This window comes from Puntigrus tetrazona, chromosome 20 (genome assembly GCF_018831695.1).
Source record: "Puntigrus tetrazona isolate hp1 chromosome 20, ASM1883169v1, whole genome shotgun sequence".
Classification (NCBI taxonomy): Eukaryota; Metazoa; Chordata; class Actinopteri; order Cypriniformes; family Cyprinidae; genus Puntigrus; species Puntigrus tetrazona.
In genome coordinates, this window is record NC_056718.1 from 6,347,136 (window position 1) to 6,369,222 (window position 22,087).

General features: G+C 41.9%; 1 protein-coding gene across 2 annotated transcripts; it reads right to left on the minus strand.

The window, feature by feature from the left end:
• Window positions 1–3,694: 3,694 nt before the first annotated feature.
• Window positions 3,695–21,620, minus strand: meis2b (Meis homeobox 2b). Of its 2 annotated transcripts, XM_043218758.1 has the most exons (13): window positions 19,236–20,831; window positions 18,851–19,083; window positions 18,396–18,537; window positions 18,192–18,242; window positions 17,707–17,757; window positions 17,460–17,606; window positions 15,795–15,909; window positions 9,972–10,111; window positions 8,016–8,092; window positions 6,482–6,540; window positions 6,297–6,386; window positions 6,104–6,190; window positions 3,695–4,785 (listed from the first exon to the last, which is right to left on the minus strand). In XM_043218758.1, the coding sequence occupies exons 1-12, from the start codon at window positions 19,251–19,253 to the stop codon at window positions 6,132–6,134; spliced, it is 1,182 nt and encodes a 393-aa protein (XP_043074693.1). In that variant the 5' UTR covers window positions 19,254–20,831; the 3' UTR covers window positions 3,695–4,785; window positions 6,104–6,131. The 2 variants fall into 2 exon arrangements, with proteins under 2 accessions (XP_043074693.1, XP_043074694.1); XM_043218759.1 differs by lacking the exon at window positions 18,192–18,242 and having other exon boundaries at window positions 19,236–21,620.
• Window positions 21,621–22,087: the final 467 nt, after the last annotated feature.

Genomic DNA, 22,087 nt, shown 5'->3' on the forward strand with positions numbered 1-22,087 from the left:
GATTCCTCTCACAAACGATACACTACGTCACAAAAAAGAAAGAGTATTAGGAACACATTGCGGACGGAAGAAGGGGTCGCAGTCAATGGGCGTCTATATTTAAACCATATGTAAAAATATTTTGTCTATGGCGTCCACAAGGGATCCCGCAGAACAAGAAGACTTAATGGAGGTCTCAGTTGTGTTTTATTTGCGTATCAACTTTACTGTCAACCTTTGGACAAATGAGAAAGACATGCTGACATGCGCTAGAGAAATTAGAACAGCCTAGATACATTTGTCCTCTGACGAAAAAAAACGGTTTGAGTTTTTATCGAAATCGAAGCGTTTGGATGAAGATGTGAACATTTGAGCGCGCTGTTGAGGTCTTTTTCTTGAGATGCAGGAGACTTCAAGTGAAAAAGTTTATCTTACTAGAAAAGACTAGTGTAATTATATTAGGATTTAAATATATCTTAATGATAATAAATATAAATAACATACAACATTATGAAATATAAATAATTTTAAAATAAACATATTTTAAATATTTTTTTAAATGTAATTTACATTTTCAGCATCATTACTCCACACTTCGGCGTCACTTGATCCTTCAGCCTAATATTTATTTCATTAATACTGGAAGCAACCGTGCAGCTTAATATCTTTTGGAAACCATTATACATTTTTCTCTCTCTCTGTCCTCAGAATTATTTTATGAATAGGGAGTTCAAAACAACCACATTTATTTGCAATATAAGTATTTTGTCAATTTTTACAATCATGTTTTTATTATTTATATTATATTTATTATTATTTATATGTTATGAGAAAATGCTAATTGGAAGAAAGACAACCTAACCTATTTTCTTCAACGAAATGTTCTGCTCCAGGACAAAACAAAATCTTCAAATAAACACAGAAAGGGCCGAATTAAAACCGCGACGGACGCTAACTACAGCGTGTGAGGCTGTCGGATCCGAGAAAGAAAAGTGGAAATAAAAGTTGTCAGGTGAAAAAACCTGGACCGACATGTGTCACTTTAATTCCAGCGCATCTGGCCGATGGTTGAGGTCCACTGTCCAGCACGACTGTCCGAATTGAGTTCCTTCTGATCTTAATAAAAGTGAAAATCCTTCAGCTCCACAGCTGGGGACCCTCTGCAGCGTGCGATCCTCAATCTGACATTTATTTATTTATTTTTTTCTGGCGCACACTTCTCTTTATGGCTCGCTCGCCGTTATGCGGCGAATTTTTATCGGAGGTTCTGATCACAGACCGACGTATTTCGAATGATACTTATTTAGCCGTTTGTCGCTGTCTTAGCGTCCTTCAATCAGCAAAAACCAAGTCTGTTTTCCTTCTCGAACGTTAGAAGACCTGCTTTAGCTCATCTTATAGGGAGCGTTTTAACGTTGATCAGCTCCCCGGGACTTGAAAGAGAGAATGCCCAGAACTCCAGGCATGTGGAACAATCAGTGTTAGGAGCAAGATAGCTCTCCCGTTGGCCCCTTTCTCAACTTTGACCCCTGACCCCTTGGCACACGAGCCGCTGTAAATAAAGCCGAAGAGAGGCCTCCCCACCTAATTTCCTTTGGCCCTCAAATTTAAACACCGATCCTTCTGACTGTTCTGTAAGCAGGGGATAAACATCTCCTCACGTGGACCAGGTTCTCACCACGACCGCTCCTGAAATCCAGAGAGAGGAGATATACACAATAGAAATTGTGTTTGACAAGTTAAATTCGGCGTCTCCGGACAAGTCCTTGGCTGCAGTCAAAGCCAGATATAAACTACTGCTGAAACGAGGAGAGGTGTGCGGAGCTGCTACCGCCACGACGAGCTGATTCGTGAAATCATTATTGCCATAATTCAGTTATAGGCCGTGATTTCATGGTTTAAGATGTTATTGCGCCCAGTTGCACCAGTTACGTTTACGGCCGTGATGACACACCATTAGAGACCGTGGCTTTTGTTTCGGACGTAACGTCCTCTTCAGTTCGGTTTTTTACAGCAGGACACGGTTTCAAATCAACGCCGAGGGAAACCAGCCAGAGAGGAAAACCACCACAAATCTGTGGGCGCCAAAATAAAGAAAAGTACACACGTTACGTTCTAGTAAACGAAATGACGAATACATGACGAAATATTAATTATTTTTAATAAATGGCCTGCGTTAAGATATATATTTATCAATGTATTCATGTTAAGTCCGTTTCGTATTTTTTTAAAGACTTTTTCGACGTCTTTTTTTTTTTTTTTTTTTTACGCCGCTGAGTAAATAAATATTATTAGCCGGGCGTGGATCGTTGGCTTCATTTTACGCCGTATCTTTTTACGTTATGGCGCTCAGCGTGAGAAGCATGACCCATATTTCATTATTAAGCTGTGCTCTCGTTTCCGGCAGCTTTCACAACGAATTTATCTCTGACCAAGATATACAGACTCAGCATTTGAGTTATCTATATCAGGACCGGCCGCGCGCGAGATAATAACGCCGCTTCAAACTTGTTTTTATATCTCGGACGCGAAGTTTCACTTTACGGAAACGCAAAATTAGGCATTTCTGGCGTTTGCCTGAATAGCAGCGCTGGTATATAAAAAAATGTTTCCTTGCGAAACTTATTTATAAGCGGCTAAATACTAGCTGTTTATGCGTCCAAAGAGCAAGAGCAATTCAGCGTTTGCTTTAATAAAAACTTAAAACGCTTTAAGAGGCGAAACTTGTTTTATAATACAGTCGCCACGTTTCGTCCTTGTTTTTTTTTTAACAGAAATAGCCTGTACATATAAGCTATTCCATGCCGGAATAAAACTAACCCTTTTATTTTCAGATATAACCAGCCTGCGCGTTCAGCAGTCGACCTAAAATAAAACAAGAAAATAAAAGGAGGAGAAACAAAACGGATCGGAAGGTCTTATTAAAATAATTCCATTATCGAAAGGAATGAGATGAAACGCAAGGGCGTTATTGCAGGTATTGTTGTGCCTGTGGCTTCTCCTCCAGCGGCGTAATTCTCCTCATCAATACTGCAGTGAGATCGTTACGCCGCTGACATTGATAAATGACCACCAAACTACAGCGTTTTCTCACCAGTACTGCGGGCTAGAGAAACACAAACTGGAGGTCGAAGCGAGCAGGGAAACGTCTGCGGGAGCGGTCTTAGCTGAGATATCAGACAGCATGAGAAAAGCCATTTGAAAACGTCAGCCCGAGATCGCGTTTAAAAGACGCCGGAGACGAAGAAGCGCGCGCGGGGTTCGCGTCTCTGAATATCGAGTTAGCGTGATTTATTTGCGCACGTATCGCCTCCAACGTTTTACAAAAGAGCTCTGCACAAATTTTAATACCTTCTCGGTTTTAGGGAGCGGAGTGTGGAATTATTATTTTGCACTTCATGCCCCTTTCAGTAGACGGTATTAAAATTCTTATCTTTTTGTAGCCTTTAGTGATTCATTTTATAACTGTTTGACGCACACGCCCGGCGTTTAAACACCTGGAGTCGTTTTTTTTTTTTTTTTTTAAATGGCTACGTTCGCGTCTCGTTTTCCTTTCCTTTTCTTTTTTTTTTTTTAAATAAATTATTTGAATAGGACATAAATGCGTCGCGCGCGCGGTCGCATTTTACGAGCAAAATAAAAATCGTTACCTATAAAATAAAATTTAACCGCGTCGGCATCGATTCAGCGCGTGAAATAAAATTCAAAGCGAGGATTTAACATTTTGAAAATGAAGCATTTATTACAAGAATTCGACTTTTGACTGTGTAGAAATACTGTACTGCTTTAAAAGACTCCTAAAAGGAAAATGGACAGAGCGGGAGGATCGATCAAACTTATCAGTACATCAACAAACATATAATCGACTTTTTCCATAGAGAAAAGCAAGAGTGAGAACGGACCAAAATGTACAACAATATCCCATCTCAATTTTTTTTTTAAAGGATCTCGACTGAATGCCTATTTGACATTGATGTGTTTTACAAATAACATTTACATAATTATGTACAATGGAACATCTCTAGTGGTTTAAAAACTCCTCCAGGCATATTTAGCCTTACCAGAGCACTGTTGCTCTCCAAATCGACGAATAAACGCACAACTCATTTCCTAAGCGATGCTTTTCGAAACATCTCACGAGGGGAAGACTCTGCGGTTTCACATACTGGAATCTGTGTCAGATGTGTGCCATAATGATCCCATCAAGCGGTTTCGTTTCCCTTCGGTCTTTGTAGAATCATGAATGCGAAGGTCTAACAACTAGTCAATGACACAAACCCAAACATACAATATTTCCCAAAAGAAAAAAAAAGAAAAAAAAATCATCATACACTCACATTTCAGTTCTTTAAGGGTTTAGCATCTTTTACTATATTCCACCATTAAAATGCGTTTAATACGAGCGTGTGCACCTGCGCGTGAGGAGGTGTGGAATATTTGCGTCTGGGGCGGCCATTCTATGGTTGAGCAAAAGTGCACAAATGGTGTGGTCCCCGTGCTTCTTGATGGTGTGACAAGAATAAATAAATAATTTAAAAAGAAAAGATCTCCAATCGTCTTTTCAGAAGTCTCTTTTGGCACAAATGCTTCAAGTCTTGTTTTTTTGTAATGTTGGTGCTCCTGCAGAGACGGTCCTTCGGCTGGAGGTACGATGGCCAGACGATGAGGGGTCCGTGAGAGATTTGGGAGGTCTTTCGTGAAGACGGGAGGCGGTCGGACGGGGCGTGATCAGGTGAGGATGAATGTGACGGGACTCCTCATGCCTCTGGCCAGCACTGGGACTATTCCTGAGGCCACCATCAAAACCTACAACACAGCGAAAAATACATTACTAAGAGATTTATTCACATTTACATGCATAAAAAGAAATATTATTAGTATATGTGCTAATTTTATATATATATATAAGTGGTGTAGAAACTATATTTACACAGAAACTGTTATAGGACATTTCATATTATCAAAATTAGTAGAAATCATATTTCATATTATCAAAAAAGTAGAAAGGCTATATTTGCATGTTTTGTAAAACACACTCCAATAAAATCCAATAAAATTTACAAGTGTATAACCACAAAATATAGACAATAAACATGTTAATTTGATTTTACTGTGAACTATAAAATATAAATATAAATATAATATAAATGTAAATATAAATATACACAATTTTACAGCTAAAACGCAGTGATTCCATTTTGGAAATATTTTTTGCCCTCTTTTTATCTAAAGAACCCCTTTTCCACTTTCATGCAATTTAAATATCCTCATTTTTACTTTGTATTTATTTTGAAAAATATCATTATATATATATATATATATATATATATATATATATATATATATAATATTTGTGATTATCAACCACAAATGCTGTCGATTAAACTTAACTTGTACCCCATTCAAAATATTCCTTTGAAAAAACATACACCTGCCTCTAAAATCATAAATGTGTCTCTATCCGCTTAACGCAAGAAAACAGATCTTCATAATGATCCCAACGATCCACCAGCATATGGTGTTTAACCAGAGCGAATTAAGGGCGGGGAAACATTCCTCTAAATGACGCAATTACAGTAACGACTCGATGATAATTCAATCAAAAAAAGGTAGGATTAAATAGTCTGGAAATTATTTAGTCTGCGTGTATCTCTCAAGCCGGAGCTCCTGATATCTCTATGCGTCTGAGGCTTCGGCGGGGGGGGGGTGTTAACCTCCGCTCACCTCCCCGCTCCTCTCCCTTCATTAGCAGAGGCTGAGGTTGTTATTTGAGAGGAAAGGGCTGTGTTGGCACGATTGGAGAACTGGATGCGGTGCCTATTTACATATAAAGAGCTCTATTAATCAAGGTAAGTGTCATTATGGAGGGGCTCATTGGGCAGCACAGTGTGGGTATTAAATAAAATTCTCCATGCCAGGCGGCCCGCGGCGAGCGATACGTCTTGATTTGTGGACTGTCAGAGACAGGCAGCGAAGATAGAGCCGGGGAAAGAAGGTGCGTGCGTGTGTGTGTGTGTGTGTGTGTGTGTGGGGGGGTCGTCGGAGAGCGAATTGCCACCATAATCAGATTTCACACGCCGAGTGAAAGGAGAAAGAGAGGGGAAGTACCAAAGCGTTTCCTTACGTTTATGATTTGGGAAGCGGGGAGGCGTTTACATGTAGTGCCACTGTCCATCCATACCCATGTTCATACCCATTCCTCCCATGGGACCTGCGTGACGGAGACGGAAAATTAAAGAGCGATTAAAACGCGCAAATGCCTTCAACGGCGCTAAAATTGACCAACGTGCGATTATTAGGATCCAAGTGCAACTCACCGCCAGGCCGGAGACCCATGTGTTGTTGGCCGTCGAGCACGAAGCCGCCCATAGGCTGACCATCGGGGCTGTAAGCGGTTCCTTGACTTACTAATTGCACACAAAAACGCAAAATATATGTGATGTACGCGCTCGCTGTGTTTACAACGATAGGAAAGACAGTATAAAATAAGCCATGGCTTTACCTGCTCTGTTAGACTGGTCAATCATGGGCTGCACGATTCTTCTTCGAGCATTGATAAACCTGTCGAAGAGAAAACATTTACTAAACCTATTTATATGACCGACCGCCCACGGTATATTTTACTCTTATTTAAACACTCTGGACTTTTACTACTGTGAGCTTTTTGCTATGATTTACTGCAAAATATCCCTTAATGCAGTGCGATTTCTCCTGGGCCTTTGGGTTAATGGACCTGTCAGGAGTCCACAAAAAAGCTAATGTACTGTTTTAGCGCCAGAGCAAAGAAATAGTCTAATTTATAATGTAAACAAGCTGAGGTTTTGTTAATAAAGAGGTTTTAACACCTTTTACAAACCGCGCGTGAGAAACGTTCCGTTTAATGGTGAATGTTTGTAGTAGCAGACGATAAAAACAAAAAAGATTTGTTTGATTTGTGGTGTATTTTTTTCTTTTCTAAAGATAACCTCTGTTTTTAGGACTTGCTTTAATTGTGCTTCTTGCTGCAATATATTAGCGAATCAAGTAAAGGGGTCATTGCTCAATAAATATTCAATTGATATAGCATTGGCCTAGTAGCCTCAGGGTATGATTAGCCTAACTGCTTTTCAGACACTAATATGCTTCAGCAGCCCGTAACAGAGAGGTAGGAAATGCCCCTGACATGCACTGGGGGAAGGAATTACTCATAGACAATGAGTCTTAGCCAAATGTTTGTGTACTCCTTATTTTGTTGCAGTAAACACGTAATAGCACATGTTCAAATAATCTGAAATCAAAGCTGGATTAAAATGACAAACGGCTCAAAAATATATTGTAGAGTCATGTTTTTTCTGATGTCTAGAGATTTCAAAGTTGTCTGCTGAAGGATGGTGTTGATTGTAGTAGTGCATACTATCCAAAATTAATGTTAATATGACATATATATATATGTGTGTGTGTGTGTGTGTGTGTGTGTGTGTGTGTACAGATGTCATGTAAAAAGGAAAACATGTAAATTTGTAAATTTAAATTTAAAATTTAAAATGTAAATTTATTTGATAATATATCCCATTGGTCTGCTTAAGAATATGTTTATTAGTAGCCATATTAAATTTGGCCATATGAAATCGAAATAATCCCAAGCAAATTTATCAAAAGGCTTCTGTCAATCTGCAATCCTCCATATAAGACATTCACATTCTCAAAATGAGGTGTCACATCTGTGTAGTTCAACAATATCTTTTACAAACAAGATGGCTACAAAATGAATAAAGTTCAGGAGAACTCTGGTGACCGAACAGCATTCCCGGAATACTCCAACATAACATTTGACAACTTTTCTAAAAGTCCCTCTGAGACCCTGAGCAAACCTCATCATCGCTCCTATTCGTACTTTTATTTGTCTCGTTGTTTCTTTGAACAGCATCTAATAATAGTGTGAGAAATCAGGATCACCGGACTTGAAATGGAAATGTTACAGAGATCCCTAACCCTGACTTCTAAGTGCTGAGAGGTCAAGCTGGCAAGTCAAAAGTCAAAGGTCAAAGGTTACTCACCAGTTATTCACTTGTAAGATGGTGAGGCCTGTGTCCTGCGCTAGCTGCTTCTTCTGCTCTTCGGATGGGTAAGGGTGCTGGAAAACAGAATGGACAAGAAAGATTATATTAATGTGTAAAAAACCTCTGCTGTTAATAACACCGCTGCGCTATGATCCATGCAGCAATAATGAATGGAACGCGCAAATGTCTTCATTTTTTACAGTTGTTTATTTCTCCTCGCAGTCACCATCAATAAAGCGAACCAAGAAGACCTGACTTTTTCTTAAAAACTAATCTGTTTAATGAATAATGACCTCAAGCATCGAGTATGCCCGCCCCGTTTGAGACTGCGGGCAAAAAAAAAACGTGGATCCCATATGACTCTTTCAGGAAATTACATCATTACGTATGATAGACTTCACATATGCAGCCCCGAGTCCGAGAATTTCCCTGCGTCTTATTGGCTGAGCGCTCGTGGTTTTGTTTGACATTATTTGACATTACTTGACAAATGATCGAGTGGGTGTGAAAGAGAGACAATGGAGAGTTTTGTTTAGGGTTGAATAGGGCTTGGCCCTTGGTGGCCCCGCGGTGGCCCCTGGCCCCTGATCCTCTTGCTCTCACTGTGAGTGCAGAGGGAGGGCAGCAGATGGCAGGCAGGGGTGAATGTATACACAGCGCAGGGTCGTGGGTGTGCACCAATTTTGGCACTGTCACGGCTTCACCTCCCGTGGTCAGTGGTGAGGGATGAGTCCTGTTACATGTCTCGTTCCCTCTCTCTCACACACCGACGGAGATTTCCCTGCTCACCTCCTGGCTTGCTCGCTGTCATTGTGCTGATGAATGACTGTAAGCTCCGCCCCTTTTCTACACAAGCCAGTGACGGTCGACTGCGAGCTGTGCTCTGGGATCCATCTTTAAACTCTTATCACAAAGCACTCAGCAGGTCGCGGTGCGATTGTTCGCCAAAGTTTAGAGAGGAACCTGCGTCTTCAAAAGACCGAAGCAAGCTCGCTTTCAAAGAATCGCTCATATTTGCACGAATTCCACTTATGCCTGTTAAGAAGCCCCCTCCTTGTCCCCATTTGCATGCTAAAAGAGATCTCTCTATCTCGTCCCAGTGCAACTAACAGTTATAACTGTAATGTTCCACTGAATCTTAATGTTCCACCTTTCTTTAAGATTGGCAGCACAGGGGGTCTTTATCGCGGACCTCTGAATAGGTCACAAAAGATGGAGGCTTAGACCATATGTAAGAGCCCCCCCCCATCTCAAACGTCGCACACTGGCTCAAAGTAGAACCCGACAAAACGTAATCCTGCAGCTTTCATTCAGCCCCGACCCCAAATGAATGCATGATCGCCTGGGTGTTGCAATGGGGGCCATTCAGAGGCCAAAGTCCCCTCTAACACTTTTTTTTTTTTTTTTTTTGTCAGAGGACACATCCTGCAATGGGAAACACTTTTGCTTCACAAATCGCTCTGAAAGGGAGCTGGGAACAGAGAGAGGATAATTCAATTAGGCTCTCCTTTTTTATCTCTAAACTCTAAAGGTGGGTAAAAGGGAAAGGATTACTATGTGTACAGGACCTGTGTAGCCCTTAGAAAGTGCTGGAATTCTGAAAGAGAATGGAAAACAGGAAGACGCAAGAGAATGGTGGGAATCTGAGGAGGTGGACCGGTGAAAATGTTTCGAAATTCGAGGAGGTTGAGAATGCCACAAATCAACTCCAAACCAGCAAGATTTGGGGAAAAGTACTCAACCCCTGGGCGAATAGGGCCATTGGTTTTGTCAAGCGCAATAGATGGGAGGGCTGAGAGACAGATAATAACACACCCTGCTAGTTTTAATGCAGTTTGGACGCAGGCCGCTGAGCTGAGAGCAGTGGGATTGAGTTAATTCGCCAAGAGACACAGTTGGACCCGTTTCCCGAAGACTTCCAACCTCCGATCGGAAGATCTGAGAGCGTCTTACCGTGAGATGCTGGAAGAGCCACGCCCGCATGATGTTGGTCGCCACTTTGGGGAAGATTCCTCTCTTCTTCTGCCGTTTCTTGTCTTGGTCGTCCTCGTCCCCTGTTCCCGGAGACGCCAAGCTGTTATCCAAGCCATCTCCTGATAAACAACAGCGTGAAAGCAGAGAGAAAGCAAAAGAAGAAAGTCACTTTAATGAGATAAAACATCACCTTCAGTTGTTTATTCAGACCGATCACCAGTGCCACTCACAAACACGATGTGAAAGAGCCACGCAGGGGGGCTTGTTTTGATTAGCAACAGTAACACAAGGACCGCGGCGAGCAGGAGTATCCATGCAGTGAGAGGGAACGCTAATCAACAGAGCGAGATCTCTCCCGCTCTCTCTCGCTGTCTCAATGTCAGAGATCTCGAGGAAAGCTCTGCACCAACCCCAGTGCTATTAATTCAATGTGAGTTCTGTCTTTGACATGGGGTAATGAATGTCCAGGCTCTATGCTTGAACGGGGGAATGGAGACTTGGCACTGCAAAGAGAATATCTGATCTGAATTAGCACTCAAAATAAAGTCGAAAAAACTTGGGGAAAACATAAATAAAGCAAAGCCTGTTAGCGGTTGTTGAGAAAACCGTGTTAGGCTTTAGAAGTTAGTAACTGGTATACAGTGCAGGAACGTATGATGCCTAACCGCTAATTTATTGCTTACAGTAGCCTCACTGCAAGAAATAACTAAGTTTAGTTAGTGGCCGCATACAAATACTGCAGCTAAATACAGTCATTACTTTCTTTTCAAATCCCTCAACACACAGGCAATATGATTAAAAGATTATTTCAGTTATTTTCTCCAATCTCTGGGAATCCAACCTTTGACATCAATGTTGTTAGAACCATATATAATTTGCGCTATAGCGATGATTGCTCAATTTTGTGTGTGTGTGTGTATATATATATAATAGTTCATATTTATTGTTACAGTGTGGTGCAGGAAGGAACGCATGAGGATGAAAGTATGAAAAATCACAATAAATAGTATTTTAATAATTTAACACTGAACAGAATCTAACTTATAAAGGGGAGGTAATGACGTAAATGAAAAGACACACCTGAACATAACACCACAATTAACACAAGACTGAAACCAAGTCTAGGAATAAAAACACACACAAATCAGTCCAGCGGTGTGACATTTATATTATATTTTTTTTACTTTTATGAAGGCGTAAAATGTTAACATTTCATTGCCTAAATAACTATGCATATGTATTATGCACATACATGTTTATCATGTCAAATATTTCTGAAATACTGCCTATGGTAAAATTTCTAGATTAAATATGTGCTGGAGCGATTGCTTAACTACTTTTAACTACTAACTTGTAACAATTTGAATTCATTTTTGAAACATTGTCAAATGCGAGAAGTCGAAAGCATTCATAAAAATCTCAAACTTGTAAATGAGAGTTATTTATTTCTTTTTTATTTTTTTGCTATTCGAGAGCACGTAATTACGGTAATTCCGACATGACGTGAATAAGGCATTATACTGTAAGATCAATTGATGCTTAACAAACAATGCTTTTTGAACTGTGAGCTCTCTGATAGCATCAAGCCTGCTTTCATTCCATTACCATCCAATCTAGTTTAAGATCAGAGCCAGGCAGGAGGCCGCTTTTAAACTAAGGTTTCCGTCTTGTCCTCCTCCCCACCCTCCTTTCTCTTTCTTTCTTTCCATCCCTCTCTCCCGCTTCCATTAACGGTGCATCAGGCAAGATGATTTACTTTTAACAGTCATGCTTATTTTTCTTGCCCTGAGGGTAGAGATGCCTTGAAAGCCTGCCCGGAGGGTGTGTGAATAATGTATCTGAGGGACTCCTCCCCGGAGGCGGGACAGGAACCCTACTTTTCTTAAGATTGGCCCTGCTGTGTCTCCTTGTTTTTGGGGATGCATCAATCAAAGGCGACTGTATGCGCCATATTCATGCATTAATATTTCAGTTAATGAATAATGACATTTGAATATAAGAAGGGGGGTGGTAGATGGACTTCAGGCTGGCTGACTGATGCCGTAATCAAAATGCAAGTCAAGGGCAGGGCAGTGGTCTCACACTGTCTGTCTCTACACAACGCAGACTGCTGTTTCTTCTCATTACGCTTTCAGGAGTTTGCATGTTGACCACGGAATTAACTGGATCAGAGAGGGAAGGGTTTGTTGGGAATACGAAGAATAAAATATTAGAAAGAAATGGAAAGAAAAATTAAAAAGTGAAAAGGATTGATATGATATAAACAGAAAAGAAAAGAGAAGAAAAAAGAAAACATGTATATAAAGTCAAATATCAAAATATTAGTGAGATTAAAAAGTTATGTATTGTATTTAGAACAATTTAAAGGGGGATAAAAAAAAATCTAACTATGAAATGAAATGTACAGAAAAAAAGAATGCGAGGTATTTTTAACAATATACTTATATGCAAATATTTTATATTTGGAGCCATTTAAAAGAGTTTAAGAGAGTTTTTAATAAAATAATTATATCCAAATTAATTCGAAAATTTAATAAATAGACGTTTTAAGTGTGTTAATGAAAATATCAAAAAAAAAAAAAAGAGAATTATGGAACAATAATGTGTGCTTACAAAAATCCTCTAAAATATTGAATGAAAGAAAGCATGAAAAAATTAACACATGAAAGAAAATGATGTAAAAACGGAAAATGGCACAATGAAATAAGAAAAAGAAAAAAAAAGTTATCAATATGCTTATAAGTATAAAATATCAAAAATGTGCGAGACGAAATGATAGCAAAGCACAAAAAAGTATGACAAACTGGTGACTTTTAAGTAAGAGAAAGTGAAAGGTGAAACAATAGTAAGAAAGAAAAGAAAAGAAAAGAGAGGAAGATGGATAAAGAGAGCTGGGCGAGATCCTTACATCTAAGGAAGACTCAAACAGTCTCTTCCCCCCCTTCTCCTCGAGCCTCTCTCCTCCTGTTCCAGAAAACGAAGGCCGCAGGGCTGATCCAACCCGACGCTAATCGCTTCTGACTGTTCCCTGGCAACTTGGCCCATGCAGCCTGTGTGACTGCACTCTCTTTAAAGGCTGCTGCTCTCTGCAGCTCCCTGAGCCCTACCTCACTCCCCGAACCCGGAGTCTGCACGCGCAGCGCAGAGGGGGGCCAGAGCAGCCTGGAGGAAGGCTGGAGTAAGCCCTCGGGCTGTTTAGGGAAAAACAGCACCCTAAGACATGGAGAAGAAGAAGCTTCTAGCTTCCTTTTTTTTTCCACTTTCCCCTCATACGTATAAAGCGAAACTTCTGAAGGGGTTTTGCGGAGAGATGTGCATATAAAACAAGTCGGATTTTTCCACCGGTTTTCCCACATCCTTCGAGCCGACCCTGACGGCGTCCGTGTCACATCACGGTACCTTCGGCGTCCGAGAGATGACAAGGTCCAAAGCTAAAACGCTCTGCCTTGTTCTGATGCTGATAATTAGATGAACTGGAGATAGATGAATGTCCCGGAGACAAAGGGGCCCGGCGCAAACTAGCCGGGTCTGATGACTGCCACCCCGCACGCATCACAGAATAAATCCTGTTTGCTTGCTTAATGAGCTCACCATGACCTCAATCTATCACGAACTATACTTCTCCAAAGGGGCCATAATTCTGACTACTGGACGCAACAGACTGGATAATTACTGGACGAACGCAGATGATTTTGTTCTCGCTAATCGTTTGGCTTAAAGCATATTGATTAGATGCTCTTATCCTCTTGTCCCCCGTGGCCATGATATGATCTGGAGGACCACACTATTTGGACCACAGTTGGGTGGTATTGACGGCTAAAACACGGAGGCATCGGCTCTTGACACTTGTTGTTGGTCCACTCCGCTTCATGCTGGGATTTAACCTCCACCGAAGGTTCAGATATAGATGTAAACATCCTGTCTCAGCCTGTGTCTTTCAGCGGCCTTCGAGGTGAACACTGGCCTGGAATGTCCTGCAGCTTCCCTTTGTTCCCTTTCGGCTTTTGTGATGGACATTCCTAGGCTCTGCATTCCCACCGACCCGCGCATGTTTAGGATAGCTGTGGAAACCCCCCCAAACGCGACCATCCCGATCTCAGCCTGAGGTGAGTCAGCGGTTCTGTGAGTCCAAAACAACAACAACGACGAAAAAAGCATTCTCCCTTTCCTTCTTAACCTAGCATGAAGGCTACGCAGCTTCTACTGATGTGCGAGCAACAAAGGAACCCCCCTACAAGAGACAGGTGCTTTGAAGAGAGTTTGAGGGAGTTTGGGTGACTGACGTAACACCCCCCGTTCACTTGTAATGGAAAAGGTGTTTGCTTAACCGATCTCTTGAATGATAAAGGGAGGAACACCGGTCCAAAGTGGCTCCTGGAGGAGCAGCAGGTAGATGTCCCTGATCCTAACCCAAGCTCTGCCTCTGATCACCCCAGATATCAACCCTCTATTGTGAGCGGTATTTGAAGTGCTCTGTCCTTCGGGCCGGCAGGGGTCATTCCTCTTCCCCTTCTTCAATGCATGCTCTTTGGGGTCAAAAGGCCGTGGGCCTTGGATGTCCCCCCACTGTTGTGTAAAAAAAAAAGCCCAGTGTGGGGAAAATGCCGCCACCCTGATGCCTTTCTCTCTTTTATACCGAGTAGCACTGCAGAAACGCCACCGGTGTTGCAGCTATGCCAAACATTTTAAAGATGCCTTTCACACCGGGGCTGAATCGTCAAAGAATTGCAATCTGGGTTTGGGTTTGGGTTTCTCTTGTCTTGCAGAACATCCCGCTATTGTGCTGCACAATGGTCAGGCTGCCGATGGTTAAAAGGAGGCGGGAAACCCCGAAGGCTGTTTTAACCGAAGCAATTATACAAAAACTGGTCGTAAAAAAAATAAAATAATGAAATAAAAATTCCCCCAAAAGGTAAACAGCGTTAAAGGATAATAAATACGGAGTGGCAGGTCGCAGTATAAATTAAGGGGAAAAAAAGTGACATGCAAATGAAAGATCTGGTAAATTAAATTAGACCCTTAACCTTTCAAGAACATTAAACACCTATTGTGTCCGCAGGAAAATCGTAAAACCAGCTCAGCGAACCGTCGCAATGATGACACGAGCAATGTGAACACATGACTTTGATTAGCAAAAACCGTTTACGCCCACAGGCATTAAGAGTTTAAAAGACTACATTTTGAAAAATACTACAGAGAATAGGTGCAATATACAAAAAGTGGCAACCTGCAACTGATACCTGTTTTACACATTATATACATATATATATACATATGGTAACACTTTAGAATAGGTAACACTTGTTAACTATTAACTAAGACTTTTCCCTCAATAAATTCTTAATTTGCTGCTTATTAATAGTTCTTATGGTGGTTGGTAAATTTAGGTATTGGGTAGGATTAGGGATGTAGAATTAGAGCTAGTCAACGGCTAGTATTCTAGTAATATGCATGTAATACATATATATATATATATATATATATATATATATATACATGAATTCAGTGATATTTAATAACACTTTTGACTTGAATAAAACAGATTAATATTTATATGTTAGCATTTTTTCAGCATATAATGTATAAACCAAATTTAAACGAGTACAGATGACAGCAAAAAGGACGGCAATGTTAGCCTTTTCAAAACATTTTTAGGCTACCCTTTTTATAATGTATAAACAATTTAAAATCCAGCCTTAAGAGATAAAATACTACTTAAAGCCTGGTTTACAAATTAAGACGACAGCGTAAAGCGTTTTTAACAATGCATGATGCAACAGCAAAACTGACAGGTTTTCCTACCTAGTTCGCTGCTGTTGTCTCCGCTCTGAGAGGCATGTCCCCCGCTGGAGGGCCCCGGGGTCCCGACCGAGGGAGTGGAGTGAGCGTCGTCCATGTCTCTCCAGGATGCTGGATTCTGAGGTTCAGGTGCACGGACGTCCGGAGATCGAAAGGGTGGAAAAAAAAGCCCACATTAGTCACGCTAACAGACATCCGTGCTATTTTTTACGGTTTTTTTTAAACACGCGTTTACCATCTCTGTGTTGAAATATCGGTCCGATCAAATTAAAGACGGCTGAAATCCGCGATCTAGACAAACTAGGAATACTTAGCCCTACACTAGCCCTTGTGGAGCCTCAGCCAGGGTAACCGCTTCTCCCGATGTCGACCGTAAATGCTCACGAGAAACCGGCGGCATCCCCTTTTTATCCAGAACAGGGTACAAAGCACTTAGACGGGCTCAACGTGAAGGCAAACAGCAGCCGTTCCTCTTCAGGCCCTTAGCGTCAGCTGTTTGCCTGATGGTGATCAGCTAAAGAGCTCTAAGAAAGGCCAGAATAAGCTCCTACAACAATAAAGCTGTGTGAATAAGACCCTTCACTGTTTTCTCATTAGGACACACAAAAGCGGTCTGTGGGTTTAGGTGTGCGTGTGCGAGTGTTTGTGTGTGTTGTTAATAATGTTTCAGAAGGCCACTGTCTCCCTTCATCACCTAATTCGAATTGTTTTGTGTCACACCGCACGCTTGTAAATCGATAAGACATTACGGCAGCATCAATAAAAGATTACAGTTACCGTCAAGTGTACAAAGGTACGTATTCATCAAATAAATTTCAGCTGACCAAGTGAAGGCATGACGGTTAGACCCCGGCATCCGCGCTACTTACAGGAACGGTGCAGACGTTTTACGCGACGGAAAACAGAAGGGAACGGGTTATCGAATCATCTTTTACTCTGTAGGTTTAATGCGGAGAAAGCCTCTCTCTTCCTATTTGGACCCTAAGCAGAACGCAGAGTTCTGCTCTTCTCGATTTTGGGGTTTTGTTTCCGCGACAGGGGGTGGTGCGTCGATAATAGGAAGCACGACTGTAAAGAACGCACTGTTGGTCTCTGGGTGGAAAAAAAGACTCCCCTCCTGCTTGACAATAACAATCCAATCAGTTCAAAGACAATGGCGCATTCACGTGCAAATGTAACGTTGATCATTAGGGCTAACAGAGGGCTGGACAGTGGGGGGAAAAGCCTGACCCTCAGCAACACCTGCACCCAACACGACGGGCTTCACACACGCGGCCGTCATTATCATCATCGTACCTCTCCTAAAATAAGATAAGCCCCGGGGCAATGCCTTAATGATTCATATCAGCGCAAAGAGAAATGGATTTAGATAATGTTGTTTAAATAAATTAGCATATGCAACTAAGTAATTACACCTCTTTCTTTCTTGCTCTCTTTTTATGACTTCAATGTGTCGCGGATAGGAATAATGCAGGAAGCTAAACAGAGAAAAAAGGCAAACGCACGGTCGAGACACTAGAAGACGTTAAGTATGTAAGCACTGTTCAAAATAAATAGTCTTTTTCTTTGTTGGGAGGCTGACTAATGCGCCTGCGCTGCGAATACAAACAGCTCCACCGTTTAATTGGCCCCGTTTTATGATCTCATAGAAAGCCAATTAAAACTCACGTGATCTGCGAGGTTCGTCGAGGATCCCGAGAGGTCGTCGAAGTCGGACTTGCACCCATCCCGTTCATCGATGACCAGGTCAATGGGCATCTTGCCCTTCAAACAGCTGATGTACCGGTGGCAGAAGTTGTCGCAAAGCTCGTGCACCTGATTCAAAACCGGGGGGGGGGAAAAAATTAATTTGCTATTCGACCGATACAGAGTAAAATTATACCAACGCAAAAGGTTAATGAAACGATTAACGTACCTTTTCGAGTTCTAAAAGATGGAATCGCAACACTTGTATCGACTGAATCATCTAAGGGAAGAGGAAAATAATGCTTTGAATATTTCGACTGAAATATCATATTAGCAACGGCGAATAATGTACACGCAATAACAATAAAGCGATGGGCTGATAATAATTTTAAACTGATAATAAAAAATCAAAAAAAAATCAAACACCGTTGGTTATTTCATACGCGCGAGAAATCCCACTCGAATCAAAAACTTGGCACGTCTGATGCCGTGTTGGCTTTGTAATGTTATGACAATAGCAGAAGCGTGAATAGGTTCCTCCAGAGACGACGCTTTGAGGGAGCCCAGGGCGAAGACCCCCACGCCCTCTGATAACACGCGGCCTCATAAATCACCAAAGCGTCCTTTCTTTCGCTCAAAGGGTCCTCTCACGTGGAGCTCCGAAACCACTTTTACCTGGAACTAAATCTGCGCGAGGCGGCGTGTCTCACTCACCAAATTGTCCAGCTCTGGATTAGAAGAAAAAAGCGGCTTCTCTGCCCGAATCTGCAAAGCACATCACAAGTTTGTTTAAATTTTTTTTTTTTTTTTACCAACAAATACGCCCGTAGCGCTTTCCACCGATGTTTAACTTAACCGGGATGAGCAAAATATTTATTTAAACCGTAAAAAAAAAATAATAATAAAATATGAAGTGACCTGTTTGGCAAACACAGCGATGTCCTCGTTGAACGAGTCGGACGAGCACACGTCTCCTCCGGCGACTCCGGGCTCCCTCGGCGTGCATGTGGCCAGCTCGCACTTCTCAAACACCAGCGCCAGGAGCGGAAATAACGGGTGCCTTCGAGATTCAACATAAACATTTGCATAAACTTACAGACCAAAACGCTACATCAATACCCGAGCGATCATTCTGCGCTGGAGTTTTTTTTAACGCTACTTTCGCTGCGTACATGTGACTAAAAGCGCTCTACGGTTTTCCTAATAATACTAATAATTTCCTAGAAATACGTGGCGCGTCGGTTGCACGCCACAGGTGAGTTTATTATACGCTTAATCGCGCGTGCAAATAATTTTACCGACTGTGCATTTATAAACAACGCAGAACGCCGTTTGAACGATTAAACTGTTAAGCGAGGCTGCAAATAAAGTACCCGTAAATTTGGTCCTTGTCTCTTTTAAGTGCGTCGTTGACAGCCGAGCCCATGCTGCTGGGCATGATGCTGTGCGGTGCGTGGGCCCCGTAGTGCTGGTTGGCGTGCGGCGGTGGCCCGTGGTTCAAATGGTGAACCTGCGGCAAGGGCCGAGGCGCGTGCGGATCCCCGTACATGGACGTCGGGACCCCAACTCCATCCATACCGCCACCATAGTGGGCAAGGTCTTCGTACTGCATCAGACAGAAACCGCATCACAGGCAACTCAAAACACACACGCGCGCGCGCGCGCGTTTGCCTAATATGAAATCGTACAAATATTAAAAACAAAAACTGTGAGTAAACTTTGCGACTTGGGATGGATGGATTTCGTAAGGGAACGTACCCGTTGAGCCATCAGCATATGACGCTTCTGTTGAAGTTAAGTGCAAATCGTGACCTTATCCAACGGGGAAAGCAATTTGAGTGGTTTAATTCCTTTTGCGCATCCGGTTTAAGAGGACTGAGCTGTCGGTAATCCGTTGAGATGACAGAGCATGTCCCGTGAAGAGTTTCCGATCGCTTCCTTTTCAGCCACTTTTTAAAAAAAAAAATATTTCGAGGGTATCGCCAAAACGCGCTCGACGGATGGGCTACACTTAACGACGCGTTCGCCTTATATATATATTCGCTCCCCCCCCTGACTAATTCAATTCACCCCCTCACAGACTTCCCGAAGTCAGAAGAAGCTTTCCAAATTCTGGGACGTTCGTGTCTGGCATGGCAAAACACCGCGAGGAAAAACTATCCGGATCTCATGGTCCCTCTTTGCGACCCACGCTTTTTTTTTTTTTTTTTTTTTTTGCTTTTGCCTTGGCGATTTGGAGCAGGTTCCTCTCGAGGAGACTGAACCCCTGATGACTGAGCCTGGGAAGCGCGGTGGGTGTTACCAGCTCGACACCTCTACATAAAGCACGAGAAAGAAGGGCGCACTGACCACGAGCTGCCAGCGAGCGCTCGCATTGGATACGCGCGCGGATGACGCACCGCCGTCCTCCGCGTTTTGTTACTAGGGGTGGGGTGTCTTTATTTTTAAAAGCGCTAAAATCAGATCAGCGCGCCGGGAATGGACCTTATTTCAACAAATTGCTGAGCATCACGGCATTCGAGCCTTTAAAAATATATCTACCACACACTATAAATTTCGACCGCCCCGTTGTTTAACCGTCAACGCTTCGGCGCGTGCGCGTCACAACTTATAAATCGCATTTATATCGAGAAGTTAAATAAGTTTACTTTTTTTTGTTTCAGCTTTAAAATACAGTAGACAGGTTGCGCGCCACGTCCTGCTTTAGTGATGAAATAAACCGCGTTTCGTTTTAAGCTATGGCTTCGCGCTGCTTGGTTTATGCATTTTTTTTTATTTGTTAATGCGTGGAAGAAAAAAATATTTTAAACGGGAAGCTATAAAAGCCGGGCAGTTACGCATCTCGCTCTTATTCCAAGCGCTTTCGCTCATAAATGACACTGAGGGAATTACGCGCGACTGTCTCGTCGTCATATTTAAACGCGCGTAAAGGAAACGAGATCGACCGGAATGAAAACACAAGGACTGACGCACAGGGGCATTTCATTTGCTTTGCGTTCGGCAATTTAAACGGACTTGCGATTGCAATTTTCATCGTGTTGGTTTTAGGTTACCACTTATAGTTTGAAACGAATAGCCGCGTACAGGCTGTTAAGAAAAGAAAAAGAGAGAAAGAGGAAAAATGAACACATAATGCATGATTTGTACGTACTGTATTTAAATATAAAAACGGATCGGTGATAAAAAAAGATGCGAAAGAAGTGTTGCTTTTGGCCAAATTCTAAACAAAACAAATTGAATAGAAACGCCATTTAAGAGCACACCAACTTTTGGCTAAATGTAATGTTTTATTCACGTTTGTCGTATCAGCCCACGTTCATTCATTGATTTTAAAGAACGAACGCTCGCAAGTGAATATTTATTTAGAAATTCCTCCTAAAGCGCATTGTTGTGACTGAAAATAAGATGATGATGGATGCATTTCTGCAAACACGCCGAGACCAGTAAATAAATAAACTTTTCAAGCGCGACAACTTAATAATAAACTATTTTATTTTAGACTGGTGTACGCGTTATTTTTAATATCAAAGTAAAGGAACAAATACATTCGCATATTAAAAAACAAACAGTTTTTGCAACTAAAAAAATAAATAAAAATAATAATAATAATAATAATATTTGAATGATTTTTTTTAGTGAGGTGTGTTAATTTAAATTTAAAAAAATCCCAAATCTGTTACGAACATTTTCGGTTTTTAGACTACCTTTAAATGCTAGCGTTCTTCGCCCATGTTGGCGCGATGATAATCCTCTTTAATTTCAAAAGTATTGACCTTTGCTTGACCCGTCAGGACGTGCGCTCGAGCCGCACCACACTTTCCTTCTAGTTCTTCGGATCCGGCGAGGGTCCCGCAAAACCTGCCTGCGCCGGGCTCTGGTTTCACGTGCGCCGTTCTTTCCAACGCGACGATCAATTTCAAAGTCGCGTTACCTTCTATCCCCACCTAGCGGCGCGTCCGTCTTTAAAACCCGCCGCGCGAGACACTACGCGTCGAGAACGAGCTCGCGTTCCAGCCCTCTCTCCGGAGCCTCATTGTCGATGGAAAAAAAACCAAACACATTTAACAAAATAAAAAGCAACGGGCGATATTAGAGCCGAACATCACGCTCAAACGCGTGAGGCGTCGACAAGAAAATGCAAAACGCGATCGCGAAATAATAAACAAATATCAACCGCGTAAAAAAAAGCAAAATAAACACCGCGCGCGCTTGAAAAGGACTCCGAAATAATTGCAAATATGCACTTAAATGTTCCGAGGCAAAGGATGAGAGAGCATTGCGTGATGAGGTCGTTTATTTACTTTTCAGGAGAGATGGGAAAGTTCCTTCCTTTCATCAGTCTGTACATAATCTCGCGCGCCCCTCTTTGAAAAGCAGCGCGCGTGAATTATTAAAGGCATACATTTGAATTATAAATACGCTAATGATACCGACACGGGCTGAGCGCGCCATGCCCGAGGCTAAATTCTTCCGATGCACATTATTTCTTGGCACTCCGACTTCATTTCCTCTCTCCTTTCTCTTTCACTTCTCCTCCTCCTTTGTATTTCGCTCCCCGCTTACAGTATGCATGGAAGATGCTGACTGATTCATGCTGTCACCCGGCCTGC